This window comes from Mustela lutreola, chromosome 8 (assembly GCF_030435805.1).
Source record: "Mustela lutreola isolate mMusLut2 chromosome 8, mMusLut2.pri, whole genome shotgun sequence".
Taxonomy (NCBI): Eukaryota; Metazoa; Chordata; class Mammalia; order Carnivora; family Mustelidae; genus Mustela; species Mustela lutreola.
The window spans coordinates 73,111,219-73,127,392 of record NC_081297.1 but is presented as its reverse complement, the minus strand read 5'-3'; the positions used below and the strand labels follow the sequence as shown (position 1 = coordinate 73,127,392).

The following is a 16,174-nucleotide window of genomic DNA, read 5'->3' as shown; positions in this document are numbered from 1 at the left end:
GCAGAGGAAGGGAAGAAAATGTGACCATGAAAGGATACCACAGGGCTCCTTATGATGAAATTATTCTCTGACTGTGATGGATGAAACTAAAAGTTGCACAGACTAAACAAACATTCAGACACAAACAAAGGCATGTAAAACTAGTGAAATCTGAAAAAGGTTGATGGATTATAGCAAGTAAATTTTCTGGTTGTACTGTTGTACTTCAGTGATACAATGTTATGGTGAGGGATGAGCCAGGGAGATACATGATCTTCCTGCATTATTTTTCACAATTGCATGTGAATCTACAGTTATCTCAAAACAGAAAGTTTTTAAAAAAATCACTGAACATATAATACACTAAAAATATATTTTTTAAGTATTCACAGGCTCTTTTTTTCGAGAATAGTATAATTAAAGAAGAAGCGGAGTAAGGCACAGCCAGAGATAATGTTTGAGCAAGTGATGGCCACAAACTAGCTTCTAAGGCAGTGGGTTCAGTTAATATCCAGACCTGGAAAAAACCAAGTGGAGCTTGTAGCTTTGGGACCAGAGCTGAATTACTGAAGGCAGCAGAGGGCAGCGTGTGTGTCCTGCTTTTTTCCCCAGAACCCATCTTCACTCTTTTTTCCTATGCATTTCTATCTTTCCTTTAAATAAATACTAAATATATTTTTTCTAGTATGATTATGGAGGCCATCAAATTAATATGACATTCCAAAATAACAAAATGTTCAAGCCTGGTTTGGTTTGGCCAATCTTTGTTTTTAATAAGGCCCCAAGATGACTGCAATAAAGTGGTCTCTAACAGTTGTTTGGAATTATCATTCTAGGGAATCCATGGAAAATAGTTTGCAAGTGATATTGTTTTAGTTATTAAATGTATTTTGGAGATAAATTACTTTAGAAATGTGTTTCATAAGATGGTAAGATCCTCTTTTCCTCCAATGTCCTACAAAACCAAATAGAAGTCAATCAGCAGACAATTAAAAAATTGATATTATATGTTTTGCCAGAAGCCACAGAAAGGAGCTCTGATATAAAGCCCATGAGTGTTATGGGAATGGGAAACAGCCCAGTTGGGGAGAAGTGCTAAGTCCATGAGTTTTTCCCTCCCCTTCATCATCATTTTAGCACAGGTGAACTTAAAGCTTGAGTCCCACAAAGTAAGATAATTAAGCTTCAAAACCTCTACAGTTTGTCATAGAACGACTCAATCTGACTATGTAGCAACAGTAAGAAAAAACAAAAACATAATACAATGAAACATTCCCCAACTAGAGCACTAATATAAAAATTAAGATAACCTTACAAGAGATTATAATGCCATTCTTGGTATTAGGATATTTAAAGTTGCTTACAGAAGGTTTTAGGGTAAGATTGTTTTTTTCTACCAAGAGAGCATTTATATAAACTCAATTAAAAATAATATTGTTTATTAGTAAAGGAGGTAACTTCAGAATTAATCTTTTAAAATAGATGTGTGTATAATATGGCCAAAAAGATTTAGAACTCAAACAACGGTAAATTGCCTCGTATCTAAAAAAAACTTTATAATTTAAAACTATTCTAATTCCAAAAAAAGAACCAGTTATTAAACTTCAAATGTTTTTAGGCTTCTTTTTTTCTTAATAAAAGATGTTATTTATTCATTTGACAGAAAGATCACAAGTAGGCAGAGAGAGAGGAAGGGAAGCAGGCTCCCTGCTGAGCAGAGGGCCCCATGAAGGGCTCCATCCCAGGACCCTGAGATCATGACCTGAGCCGAAAGCAGAGGCTTAACCCACTGAGCCACCCAGGCGCCCTGTTTTTAGGCTTCTTAAAAAAAATCCGAACTAAGAGAATTGATATAAGTGTCCTTTTTGTTACTGTTATAATAAATGTTTTATGTCTTAGGTCCCATAAAAACATATTTAATGTTGCTTCATCAAGCAAGCTTTGGCATACATGAAGAGCCTTGTATGAATGTTCTTTAACAAAAGACATTTCTGGAGAACTTAAGCTCTTCAGCTAGAAGAGTGTCCTTTAGAGGGAAAGGTTTTCCAGGATTTATTCGGCAGCACTTGTGGGAATATTTCTGCAGCTTGCCAAACCTAAATTCTCTTTCATGAGTACACTTTTGGACAACATTCAAAATGGACCATAAAATTAGGTCACAAAAGCAAGAAATTAGGCTTTGACATCCATGTTTTACCACTTTCTGTGGTATTTCTGCTGCATTATAAATATTCTTGGCATTGCTACCAGCTGTTGGGAAGACCCTTCCTAACACACCCAGCTGAACAGAATGTTTGCCACGAAAATTGCCAAAATAGAAAATGCAATCAAAACTAGACATTTCAGATGCTTCCTCCCCCTTTTTTATCTTATATGTCATATTAAACAAAATTTCTTTTTATAAATCTGAAATTTAAAAAAAAAAGAAAAAAGTTTCACTATCTGAAAATTGTTTTTGGTCTGATTTTCAAACCCTAACAAATGCTACATGAAACTTGGAAACATTTTGGAAAGAGAGTAGCTGAAATTAGAACAGGTAACACAAAAGCTGCACAAATCATTGTATCACAAATCAAGTTTGAACTGTTTCTATCAGAAGCTTATATTCATATTGTTTTATGTAGATTTTTATTTAGATGAGTAGTGTGTGTGTTTGTGTGTGTGTGTGTGAGAGAGAGAGAGAGAGAGAAGCTTTGCACTTTATTTCTAAAGCCAAAATACAGTTGCAGAATGGAAATGGATGTCAGTTAGATGCCATCTTTCTTTGATGTAATCCACTGAAGTTTTTCTTACTTGGCCTAATGACATGGCTACCAGACTCTATTTCTTAAAGAGGTCATTTTGGTTGATGACTAACCCAGTTTTAAAACCTGTGTTGAGTAACTTAACACAGTCAAAGAAATAATCTGATGCAAACTGTCAATATACTTTTTAGTCTGAAAATATTGCTATATTTTAAATCATCAATGGTTGGCTAGTGGTCTTTTCTACAGGAAATGTATTTATTACTCCCACCAGAGCATACGTCTCTCTGCTGTCCAGACAAAATTGGTTCTGATGCATCCATTCAGAAATCATTGTTCCAGGTTAATTATACTCTATCTTTTTAAAATGTGGAATTGATTAGCATTTTAAGATAAAAAGGTTTCATTGGTCCTATTATTGTCAAGTCATGCATTAATTGCGTCTTGTGTCCTCCTAACTTCTTCACAATAGCTATACGAAATCTCTGCATTTATGTTCAAGTTTGAATATACAATTTTAAATATAGAATTAACCCCAAGAAGTTATCTAGATAATTCCTACTCTTCGTTTTGTAAAGTTGGAGTCAGAGTAACTTGCTCTGTATTACCCATGTACTTAGTGATAATCATCTTGGAAACTCTGTCCAGTTTTCTCACTGTATTAGGCTTCTCCCAGAAAATATGAATAAATAAAGTTGATAGTTAATTTCTAAAACTTCTATAGCTAACACTTTAATACACTTAAACTTTCTGTAGTTAATTTCATATATAGTACCAGAAAGATTATTAAGTCCATTCTAGAATTGCTGGAACTAAGTAGTAAAACTTACTGCTTGCAGCTTCTGCTCGTCTCTCTTTCCCTTTCCGCTGTCTAGCACATGCTAATAGTAGTTACAGGTTTATTTATTTATTTATTTTTAAATTTTTATTTTATTTTTCTGTGTTCCAAGAGTCATTGTTTATGCACCAGACCCAGTACTCTATGCAATTATGTGTCCTCCTTAATACCCCACACCAGGATCACCCATCCCCCCACCTCTGTCCCCTCCAAACCCTCAGTTTCTTTCTCAGAGTCCACAGTCTCTCATGATTCATCTCCCCCTCAAATTTACCCCAATTCTTGGTGTTTTCAAAGTGCTGGAACAAACAATCCTAAAATTTGTATGGAACCAGGAAAGTAGTTACAGTTTTAAAACATTGTGGAAAAAGATAAAGCCATAAACAGTTACTAAAAAGAGATTAAATTACTAATTCCTGGATAATTTAGAGTTTGACTTGTATGGCTAACTCAGAGAACTTGAGTATTAGTGAAAGCAAAAGGAAAGAAAGTCTGTCATCGTGTTAAAATTTGTGGAACTTCTAATGTTAAATTGCAATTTAGAGTTCCATGGTATCTGGCATAGATATTCCCATTGTGTTTAAAAAGTCCAAAATTCAAATTGTTATTAAATACACAACTGTGGATTTATATTCAAAATTATTAAGACATGATATGTCAGAATGAATTCAAGAAAACTTTGAAATTAATCAATTTAGTCATAAAATTAGGAAGAACAGACCAAAAAAACTTCCTCTAGTATACGTACCAAGTTAGACAGGCATACCAATACACACACACCTTACCACCCCCCCCAAATTTCATGGACTTATGTGAAGAGATCCAGAAAAGAGATACATTTATATAGGCAGAAAGATGTGTCCAGATCATCATAGTCAAACCAAAAAGAATAGTTGAGGTAGTTTTTCAAGTATTTGGGTCAGAAAAACACACATTTACCTCAGATACTTGGATAATTGCCTCTACTTTCCGCTAGCGTGGTCCAAGAAAGTTTGCCACAGAGACAGACTAAAGATTCCATCTCATCAGCCCTCGCAGGACTGAGACAGGAAAATGGCCCTTGCTGCCCACACTGGCTGGAACAATGACTGACTGGGCGCCATCCTGGGGCATCCCAACCCCACTTGGCACTAACCCACAGGGATACAGCTATTAATAGTGAATCCTACCCAGAAAGTGAGCCTTTTCCTTTCCATTGAGATCAACACATTAAAAAAGCTGCTGGGGGCAGTTCTCCGTAACTGTTACAGGCATGCTAATGCTGAAATAATCGGCTGGAATGTGTATCTGTTTTTAACAAATACAGAATTTAAAAAGTAGCTTGATTATTTCAAAGTTAGAACTCATTAGTACTTCTATTTTTTAAAGCTTTAGTAAAAATAACAACTTTTCCAATTACTAGTGAAGTTATAAAGTACACCAATGATTTGAAATTGTATTTCTCAATGTAAGTTCAATGTAAATGGATGTAAACTCAAGGTAATTTTCAAATAGATCAGCAAAGTATGTAATTCATTCAGAATAAGTCGCCTATCTTAAGCTTTGAGATGGGTCCTGAAAATGATCTAGTTTAACAGTTTGTTTTATAAATTCAAAACTTACAACTGTGAGGATAATAAACTGGTAGATGATAAACACGATAAATCATACATTAATGTAAATTTAGATTATTTTTTCTCTTTCCTCACTGGAGTACAGGGAGAGAAGTTTCCTTGGAATATTTCTTCTCCTCTTCTTCAATTAATTGCTCCTGCCTCTCCTTATCTCATAATCAAACTGGTCGGCTTTGGGTAAACTGGAACTTTACCTTTTCTATGCAGTCTGTCTGTATCTATGGCTCCCTTAAAAAATAAGCAGCCAATTTGCTGCTCCTCACTGATTCCTGGAGAGAACGGAGGAGTCTTTTCAGAACTTAATAGCCATGGTAGGCTTTTAGACACTCCACTGCAGTGCTATACTATAGGTTTTCTACATCTGGTATATTTACCAGTAATGCCAGATTCATCTAACAGTGATGCCTGTTATATCTGATTACAATAGCAGTACAGGTAGTGCTATCTAAAAGTCTCTATGAGCATAAGTAAATGGCAATTAGTTCATATTTTAAAAGTAATTTCAATTTATATTGGCAAAATATTACACGTTTACAAGTCCAATCTTTCTGCTATGAAAAGATGTGTATTATGAATATAAAATTAAAAAATAAAGATACATAATTATATAATTCAATGTATAATAGAGGACATAATAAAATATTACAGATATATATAATAAAATGCATATTATATAACGTATATTGTATATTTTATACCATATAAAGATAGATAATATTTATTAAAGGCTTATTACTTACCAAGTACCATTTTAAGAGATGGATATAATTATTACCCCCAGTTTACACATAAGAAAATTAAGTCCAAGTGAGGCCTAGTTATTAGCCGAAGGTCATACAGCTACTAAGTAGAGGAACAAGACTTGATCCATGCAGTCTGATTCCAGATGTAACATCCAAGCTCATTGTTAGAGCACAAGATAACCAAACACTAATTTCGATATATTTAATGAGATAAAGTAATCAATGTGGAAAAATTAAAAAGTAGACCTCTTTCTTCATTGGAAAAAAATATTCTGTAGAAAGTCACAAATGCACATTTTGCTCTTATATTTTTGCCCAGCTGGCCTAATAACAGGGGAAATTATAGTAATTTAAAATGTGTGTATTTTAGCTACTCAACATTGCATAATTTTAATAGCAAAAAAATATAATACATGGTTTTAAAGCTTAATTTTAAAATGTGCTCTTTAGCTTTAAAATTATTTCATTCAAAATGTTTAAATGTTTTACATTATAATGTATGTGCCTATAAGACTTTCATATAATTTTTATCATGTCATCTTAACAAAATTGCTGTGAGGCAATTACCAGTGTAAGAACTGGTAATCCCACTTCATAAGTAAATTTAACAGGGCAAGAGAAATCGTCTTTAGCTCTCATCTTATAAAGCCGAATGCGGCCAGATACTAGTGCTCCAAATATATTATGTTACTTATTTTTCTTACTACTTAATGTTTGATTCCCAAAATATAAAAACCAGATTATACAATTTTTATTTTACATCTGTTTCACTGATGGCATTCAGTTTGTTTTATCAAATTAATTGAATTTCCCACCCAAATTACTGTGATACATTGATGATAATTCTAAGTTAGAAAGTAGAGTAAAATTTTTAAGTATTTGAAACTAGACTTTGAAATCTTCCCATTGGGGTTCATTTTATCAAACAAAAGAAGACAAAACCACCTTAGCTTCATTGCTGAAAACATGACCAAGGAAAGACTTAATGGTGTAAAATCCCATTTAAGCAGAACAATATTCTTACATATAATTTTCGTGGAATCTGCCATTTCAAGATTCTGGAACATCCAGTTCTTTCTTGACGGTGCTTTTGCAGACTGGCTTCCTGTCACCAACATCTGTCTGCCACCAGCCAACCTTACCAGGCCTGTCCTTGAGAGTTTGATTGGGTCCCGGGTTTTATTTCACACTTAAACAAATGAGAATAAAAGAAACTAAAAAAAAAAAAAAAAAAAAGGCTTTGCTCTCTAACCCAATGATCAGTTTAAGAAGTTGTAGGGAGGAGACTTTAGTGCTTTTGAATTCATGTCACAGAGCTCCTCTACACTACCATCATCCCTGGGATTCATTAAGACATACTCAAAGAGAAAGGAAGGAAGAAATGTGAAGAGTGTTCTCTGACTCTCTAGATTCTCCCCATATCCTATAAACCCAGCAGTACTATAGCTCACACCCTCCCCACTTCCTCTTGAGGGTGACTAAGGGATCCCTGTTCTTGAGTGACAGAAACCCCCTGTCCTATCTAAAGGTGACTTAGGACATATCATTACAGGAGCACAGCAGTGACTTCTGTCTTACCTCTGCTACAGCATCTTTCCATTATCACGTTTGACTGCACAATACACTCACAAGTCAATGTACATTCTGGTGTAAATCCCAAGGCTTTTTTCCCCCTAAAAAGAGAAACACTATTTTAATTTCTCATTACCCAGTACTCATAGTTAGTAATGGTTACTCTGTGGACACAAGAGAAGGTGAGGAAGTTGGCTGTGGTTTATGTGTGTTTCCCAGGGTAGCGGGGGAGTACCAAGTCCTTTGTTGGAAAGTGCAAGTGGGCAAGAATTAACATATTGCAGGGACAACCTCGAATCCACTTCATTTTAGAACAGGAGTCATGGACAGATTTATCAGTAGCAAGCAACTGGTGATACGCCAAGATGTTCATCGAGGGTCTGTCATACTGAAGACCACACGTCTGAGCTTCGGCTCCTGACGGTCTGACTGGCTGTCAACAAACAGAGCTTGAGAAGCTCCACACATTTCTGAGAATTTCTCCAGGAGCAAGGGACTATTAATGACAGGAGTATGTCAGATCTGTCTGATGTTGGTTTTAAACAACTTGGAAGACCACGGTCTGATATGTTCTTGTGTAAGCTGATGGATAAGGTGCCTACATCAAGGAAATGAGACTCCATGGTGCAGCAGTTTAGGGAGACTCACTGTGTAACTGTGAGTTGTACCCTCTTCCCAGACTTAAAACATCAGGTTTCAGATAAGCAAACTCTGGTAATATAGCAGAAACTACTGAAACTACTTAAAGGTGGAAGGGGTAGGCATGGATGGAATGATTCCAAAATTATTAATTTCACTTCTCATTGAAAACTTAGAAATCTCATGTGTTTAAAGTGACAGGCGAGTTTGGTGACCTAATGACAAAATTCACAATAAGTAGTCAGCAGAAGCAGGTTTCCATAGATATTGTTTTTTATATTTAAATAGCTATCACCAGGGATACAATAGTGTTTATAAAGTGGTTTAACTCTAATAATCAAATTATCCTTAGTTATGGTTAGGGGAAAGAGGCAGATGATCATCTTATGATTTCTCTAATAATGTAGTTATTATATCATCCATGATTTTCTCTAATAATATAGTTAATATACACAGTCATTAAAAGGTCTATATGGTGCAATAGAAAAGGTATGACTTTTGGCATTAAGCAAACATACCTTGGAAAGCCACTTCAGGGACACCTAGGTGGCTCAGTTGGTTAAGTGTCTGCTTTCAGTTCTTAGGATCCCAGGGTCCTGAGATCGAGTTTCAAATCAAACTTCCTGCTCAGCAGAGAGCTTACTTCTCCCTCTCCTTCTGCCCCTTGCTTGTGTTCCTTCTCTCACTGTCTCTCTCTGTCAAATAAATAAACAAAATCTTAAAAAAAAAAAAAAAAAAAGCCGCTTCACCTACTGATTAAGCTGTGGTCTTAACCTAGTCTGTTCATCATCATAAGCTTCAGATTCCACATTTATGAAAGAGAATAATGATAGTTAGAATCCACACAATGACCATGGAGACTTTTTATAAGTATCTTCCTTTACTTCCTCCTCCTGTGCTATTATTGTACATATATGCAAAAATAAATAAATAAATACCATATTACTCATAACACAAGTTCCTGTGACATCCCTTTCCTAAACACTGATTAGTTTTTTTGGAATCATTGCTAAATTTACCCTCTGTATTTTTTTCTTAGTTAGAAGCCTTTAAGCATATGTTTGAGTACATAGACTTACACCATATGCATGAAATTAGAAGTGGTCTAGTGTTTGTTTGTTTGTTTAAGGTGGGTGGGGTGGAGGGATCCAGGTAGATAGAGCTCCTGCTGTTTAGAAAGGCAGTCACTTACCGGGGACAGGACGGGAGGTTGGATTGGGCCAGAGCTTGTCACTTTAGCCTTTTTCTTTTGGACTCCCATCTCCAGTGTCTAGGAGAAGATGTTTTTCTTTGCTCTTATTTCTACTTCCCCATCAAGGATTCATGGCAAATCCCCAAAATACATGGCTTCCTGCTCCTAACTGGGCATCCACACTGCCCCTTCAGCCTGGTCTTTCCTCTTGCAGGTAAAAACAGAAAAGATGGAGAGAAAAACATGGTGGATCATTTTCTCCCCGTCTGTGCAAGCCTGCCTCCAACCTGGTGATCGTTGACACTCACCATTTGTGTGAAAGCCTTTTTTTTCCCCTTTTTTAACGTATTATACTAGATTTTTACTAATTAACTCAATCTTGTAGTCTCTGCAGCTTTCCCTTCCAATCTAGTTCTTAGAGGATTTTCCCCTTTGAAACTTCTAAACATACTTCTGAGCAGAAAGATATTTAAAAATATAATTATATAGCTTCTCTAATATGAAAAATGGCTAGTGAACTAACCTAGTGCACCTTATAATGGCCAAGTGAAATTTCTGTGTTTTCATGTCCTGTTTTTCTTTGAAATTATGTATCTCAGAAATTAGCTCATTATCTGAAAAAAATTATGAAGAACTGGTGAATTATAATACAGGAATATTGCCATTAAATGGACTGTGTGATTTAGCCAAGCAGGTAATGAACAGTATTGTCAAATTCACTACGGAGTCATCTTAATTAGGATACATGCTAAGGGGCATTACTCCAGTAGTCTTTTGTATCCTGGTGCCATATATATATTCTTTGATTAGAATGGATGAAAAGCAGCAATAAACAACTCAAGACTGTCCATGACTCTGTAGGGTTTTTGGAAGAATTCCTAGGATTGGGAAGTGAAAATGGACAGCATGTGGAGAAAATTGTCATCTCTGGAGCAAGGTTTAAATGAAGATACCAAGCCATTAACAACATGCATGCATATTTAATTTTATTAACTCCTACTGTCAGCCTTCTTGGATCTTTAATTTGGGCAGGAAGTTGAAGACTTTTACTGGAAGCACTTGTGCAGAAGTGAAGGATAAAACAGAAGTGTATATAATTTTTTCTAGAACTGCTTAAATGTCATTGTTTGAAAATACTTTCATTTTCCCCCTTTGGGCAAAGAGATATGCTTAAAATTCTTGTTGTTTGACCAGAAATAGTTTTGCTCTTAAACAGGTTTCTATTTAGGTATAGGGTATTATATGAACTTCTCATTTAGTAACTCAAGCAACTCCATCTGTTGTTGGAAGAACTCTCAGGAAAGCTTTGAGGGATATGGATATGACTCTTAAATACACATGCAGTGTTCTTTTTAAAATAATTCATTAGTCATCATAAAGGAATAAGTGTCTCTGGCTCAAGATGTTGCTTAATTTCCATCTTTTTAATTTTTTAAAATTTTCTCATCTCAGTCATTGTCACAGATGGAACAGTCTTAGAGTTTAGACTAGAGATCCAGATCAATTGCCATGTTCCTAAGATATTTAAAATTAATTTTAGATTCTCATGGACCTATAAATATTATCTTGGATATGTGCATGAATCATTATTGTGGGCATCTTCTTCCATAGTTCATAACTGAAAGTATACCACCAAGACCAGACGAGAATATAGTTTTGAAAATAATTTAAAAATTAGGAAGGAAATCACATGACAAGTATGCCTTTCCTGGAGCCAGGAAAGGGAGAATATTCTTGTTTAAATAACTGCATTGATGACAAGTAGAGAGTCTACAAATTCCTTGCTCTTCTTTTCACCTTATTCTCATTACTAATGGATCTAAGTTCACTTTTATAAATGTTAGAAGTTAAAAAATTACCATACTATTAAATGGTAGGGATATTTACTTTTCAGCGTCATCCTGGGACAGCTTTAAACATTGACAAAACCACATAACCTTATGGTAGAGCCATTGTCTTAACTAATTTTGAGAATAGAAATATAACAATAAAGGGACTTCAGCTGACATATTCTAGTAGAGAAGAAGTTGCCTGTCCTAATATAACTGATGTTCTTTCAGTAATGCCATTTTAAGATTATTTTGTTTTAAAAGAGGAGATAATTTGTTCTGAAAAATTTTTGTTTCCTTAACATTCCAACTCTTCATTAAAATTTGCTATTTTATTAAAAATAAACAATGAACCACAGAATATTTGCATGTGGTGTTTGCTTTAATTACTTACTGGAAAGAGAATAATACTAGATATCTTTCATGCTTGCGGCTGCTCTGGAACGTGAAGGTTTCTATTAAATGTATGTGCCATGTGGAAGGGAGTCCCAAAAAGACCAGGAGCTTTTGGGTCCAATTGTTTAGAAATCAGGGTTTAAGAGGAAGAAAGTACATTTGTATTTAGTGCTGCCCAAGTATTAGCATAGGCTCAAGTGATGCCAGGGCTGTTGTCATGCCTGTTATGCCTCCTGTTTAATTCTGGAGGCTTTCAAATCTTCTATCCCATTTGACTTATCAGAATGTCAATTACTGACTGAGAAAATATGGTCAAACTATAGCGTGAGAATAATCATTTTGAAAGTATTTTTTTTTGCTATTTTTCCTCTTTTTCATTGAATGTTACTTCATTCCTAAAGAAGAAATGACAGAAATGGTAAATAATTGTGTTCTTGCTCATTTTTTCCTCTGATTACTTTACATATGAATAAGAGCTGAGTGGAAATCACATCTGTATTTTGTTCATATGTAGATATTTTTTCTAAAGACACTGGCAAAATTCAGGAAAGAGTAACAAATGCCTTTAGGGTGATCAAGAAAAATTGGGGATATACTAAGTATGAATTTATAGCTGGGTGATGTGTTTATCTTCATTTATCCGAGTTAAGAGAACAAGCAAATATTTTAAAAGTTATGGCCAATGTATTACCATTTTTGTCATTTTTCTACAGTATACAACTGTGCCTAAGAATTCCTATGATTCCCAATAAGAAAGGTCTCCAAAGGAAAGCTCAGTACCATTTTTTAATTTGACTCTGATAATGCCATTTTAAATAATTGTACTGAAGTTATTGAAAAATTGGTCTCATAGCAAATTGGTTGGGTTTACATCCTAGCTTTGTCATTTGCTAGCTGGATGACTATGGTCATTTAATCTATCCATGTCTCTGTTTCCTCCTCTGTGAAATAGGGAAAATAATGGCACCTACATCATTAGGTTATTGGTAAGAATTATGAAAGATTTGGCAATTACTTCAATATGATAAGGACTAAGAAAAATATTTTTATTAAAATATACAATATGGACATTGGGGAGGGTATGTGCTTTGGTGAGTGCTGTGAAGTGTGTAAACCTGGTGATTCACCTGTACCCCTGGGGATAAAAATATATGTTTATAAAAAATTAAAAATTAATAATAAAATAAATAAATAAATAAAATATATATACAATATGAAATTTTCACTCACTGGGGCACCTGGATGGTTCAGTAAGTTAAGAATCTGACTTTAGCTCATGCCATGATCCCAACGTCCTGGTATCAAGCGCTACATTAGGCTCTCTGCTCAGCGAGGAGCCTGCTTCTCCTTTTCCCTCTGCCTGCTTCTCTCTCCCTCTCTTTCTTTCTCTGACAAATAAATAAATAAATAAATAAATTTTTAAAAATTTATTCACTAACATTTTATGTCATGTAAATTTTGTGTTGTTATGAAATTCACACTTGTTTAAAAATTACAGACAAGTCCAGGAAAACAACAGGGTAAACTTGTCAGTGTTCAGGTAGTTCTTTGGAGGTCTTTTGTAGACAGGCACAATTAGGCAGCCAGATCTAACTTTCAAATGGGCTCTTTCTCATTTCATGTGGGTTATGCTGGGAAACCCAGTCTCTTGTTCTGATTCATTCTGCACTCTGTTATAGACTAGTCGTGTGATTCTGGCCATGGCCCTTCTAGATTTCAGCATCCTTTGGTAAATGTGCAGATAGTGGCTTACATGAGCTCTAAATGTATGTGATCTATATTATATATTGAATTTGCCTGCAATCAATAATTTCATAGTTAAACCATTGAGAACCTAGAGAAATTTAGGGAAAGAATATAGATGTTACAGACTGACACTGCATTGAACCATAGATGATAGGGGACCATTCTGGCTATAACTACAGTCCTTCAGTAGGCAAAAAAAAAAAAAAAAAAATAGAAACAAATTTCAGTAATTGTAGACTCCTGCCTGACTTTGAAGAACCTACAATGTAGAAACAGAACACTAACAAGGACCTTGGTAGACCGCTAATTATGCCCTGTAGGTGAGATTTTATGGAGCTTTCTCAACCAGCAAATCTCTGAGAAGGATATTTTAAGCCAGAGGGAAAAAAACATAGTAAATGAAAAACAAGAACAGTAAGAGAGAGGGTAATATAACTAGCAAAGGAAGAGTATAGTGGCAGCCTCTATGGGGAGAAGTATAGAAACGTAGCTCTTGGAAAGATAGTGATAGAGCACTATGATTGTGACAGGAAAAAGAGGTGCAGAGTATCAACACTGAAGTTCGCACTATTCTAGAAAAGGAGAATTTGGTCAGACTATCTTTACAAAAAACAAAAACAGAAAGTATGCTTTAAGTAGCTTTGTTTCTCCTCCCCTAAATCTTTCTCATTTTTTCCCTCATTTCCTTCTCTTTCCAGCTTCCTACATTTTTAAAATTATTTTCATTAACATAGGATGTATTATTTGCCCCAGGGATACAGGTCTGTGAATCATCAGGCTTACACATTTCACGGCACTCACCATAGCACATACCCTTGCCAATGTCAATGGTAGTGAGAAAAATCAAAAGAAAACTTTTGTCAGCACTAGTCAGAGAAATATCCCTCTGTTTCTCCATACCCCCACCTGCAATTTTTAGTGATTAAAAACAAAAGAATGAAAGAAAATGGAAGGCTAAAATAACTTCTAATCAAATGTATCCAGACATTTAAAATTCATGTCAAATTCCAAAGGTCCTTTTTTATCTAACCAATGTCTCTGTTTCATTATAATTAAAATTTGGTATAAATAACATTCTTAGGAACCATTAGCTATCTGTCTGAGGACCACCTAAGAAAAAGGAAACACATATTAATAGAGCAATAATGAAATAAGCTGGATGAAACAGTCTATTTGCTTACATTTTTCCTGGCTTCAATTCTTATAGGTTTCTTGGGAGAATTGTACCACAGTAGGAGTTTAAAGAGAGGGAGAGAGGAGGCAGAAAAAAAGAGAAAAAGAGGGAAAGAGGAGGCAGAGAAAAAGAAAGAGCAAGCAAGAAAGAAGATAAAGGGGGTTTGGGAGAAGGGGGTGGGATTATGGACATTGGGAAGGTATGTGCTTTGGTGAGTGCTGTGAAGTGTGTAAACCTGGTGATTCACAGACCTGTACCCCTGGGGATAAAAATATATGTTTATAAAAAATAAAAAATTTTAAAAAAAAAAGAGAGAGAAAGGCAGAAAGGGAGCGAGGAAAGGATAAGAAACTCTGAGAGTCAGAATGCATATTGCTTTTCTTTTCCCCATTGATGAAGAATAACCAAGGGTGACCAGTTCATAATGCCTTTTTGTGTGTGTGCTGAGGAACAAGTAGTTGCATTATTTTATTTTCTACCATAACACTTTTTTCTCCATTTTGAACAGAAAAATGGAACAAGCATTATGAGCTACACTGCTTTCAAAATCCTCCTAGAGATACAGTACAGGACAGGCCCTGAGTTGAACTACCAGGCTGTGCAAGTTTGTCTGTTTAGTACCACTTCTCTGTTTTTGCTACATCCTGATTTCTTAGTGCAAATGAAGGGACTTCACATTCCCAATTTTTCCTCACCTTCAACAAATTGATCAGAAAACACTTTATTTTTTAGTCAGAACAAGTGGTAAATGAACAATCAGACAAACAGATCTCTCCCAATTATTAACAAATACTAATAATTACTCCTGCCAATAGCTCAGATGCCCAGAAATCTCTTGCAAGAATAACAATAATACTTTCAGTAGCTCAAGTTTACTGAAAGCTTTCTACCACTACATTCTTTAGAGATACTGTTTCAATCCTAAAAAACAATTCTATATGATCAATTTTTTAAAACATTTTATTTTTTTTAAGATTTTAATTTATTTATTTGACAGAGATCCAAAGTAGGCAGAGAGAGGGAGGAGGAAGCAGGCTCCCCGCTGAGCAGAGAGCCCGATGCAGGGCTCAATCCCAGGACTCTGGGATCATGATCTGAGCTGAAGGCAGAGGCTTTAACCCACTGAGCCACCCAGGCACCGCTATATGATCAATTTTTATTACTCACATTTTACAGATAAGAAAATGGAAACTTAATACACTTGAAAAACTTGCCCAAGATGAATCGGGCCTCAGAATTTTAAGTCAAGCCTATTTTCAACTCTATTATCTTCTGCCTTCTATAGTATTTTTCTCTCAGGTATTTTCCAGGAGCTGTTTGGAGTCATTACTAGATTGATAGGCCTCCTCCACATTACTAAGTAACATTGCCACACCAGGGTTTTGAGGATATCAGCAAACACTTCTCCATTTGTTCTCGTATCTCTTTATCCTGTTAGTCAAGGCAAATGGAAGAAAGGAGCTTGTATTGTGGAAGCATGTATGTTTATAGAACTATCTGAAGTTCAATTGTGATAAATTCATCTATGGACTCACCAAAATACTTATTAAGAACCCGTTAGAGGCCAGGCATATATCAGAGGGAAAAAAGAGACAAAGGAAATTACAGTGTTTTGCTCAACAATGTGACTCTTCCCTGAATGGATGACTGAGTGAAATTATTATGCATATAGTATTCCAACCAATACGTTCATAACATTAAACTCTAGT

General features: G+C 35.2%; 1 protein-coding gene across 3 annotated transcripts in view; it reads left to right on the top strand.

The window, feature by feature from the left end:
* Nucleotides 1-16,174, top strand: part of CNTN1 (contactin 1) — a 354,959-nt gene that overhangs the window by 257,299 nt on the left and 81,486 nt on the right. The window contains exon 17 of one of the 3 annotated variants that reach the window (XM_059185641.1): nt 9,535-11,512. The exons of the other annotated variants lie outside the window; for them this stretch is intronic. Within the exon in view, the coding sequence (XP_059041624.1) occupies nt 9,535-9,614 (80 nt within the window). The 3' untranslated portion in view covers nt 9,615-11,512. Of the gene's footprint in view, nt 1-9,534; nt 11,513-16,174 lie in introns of those variants that run through there. 3 annotated transcript variants of the gene reach the window in all.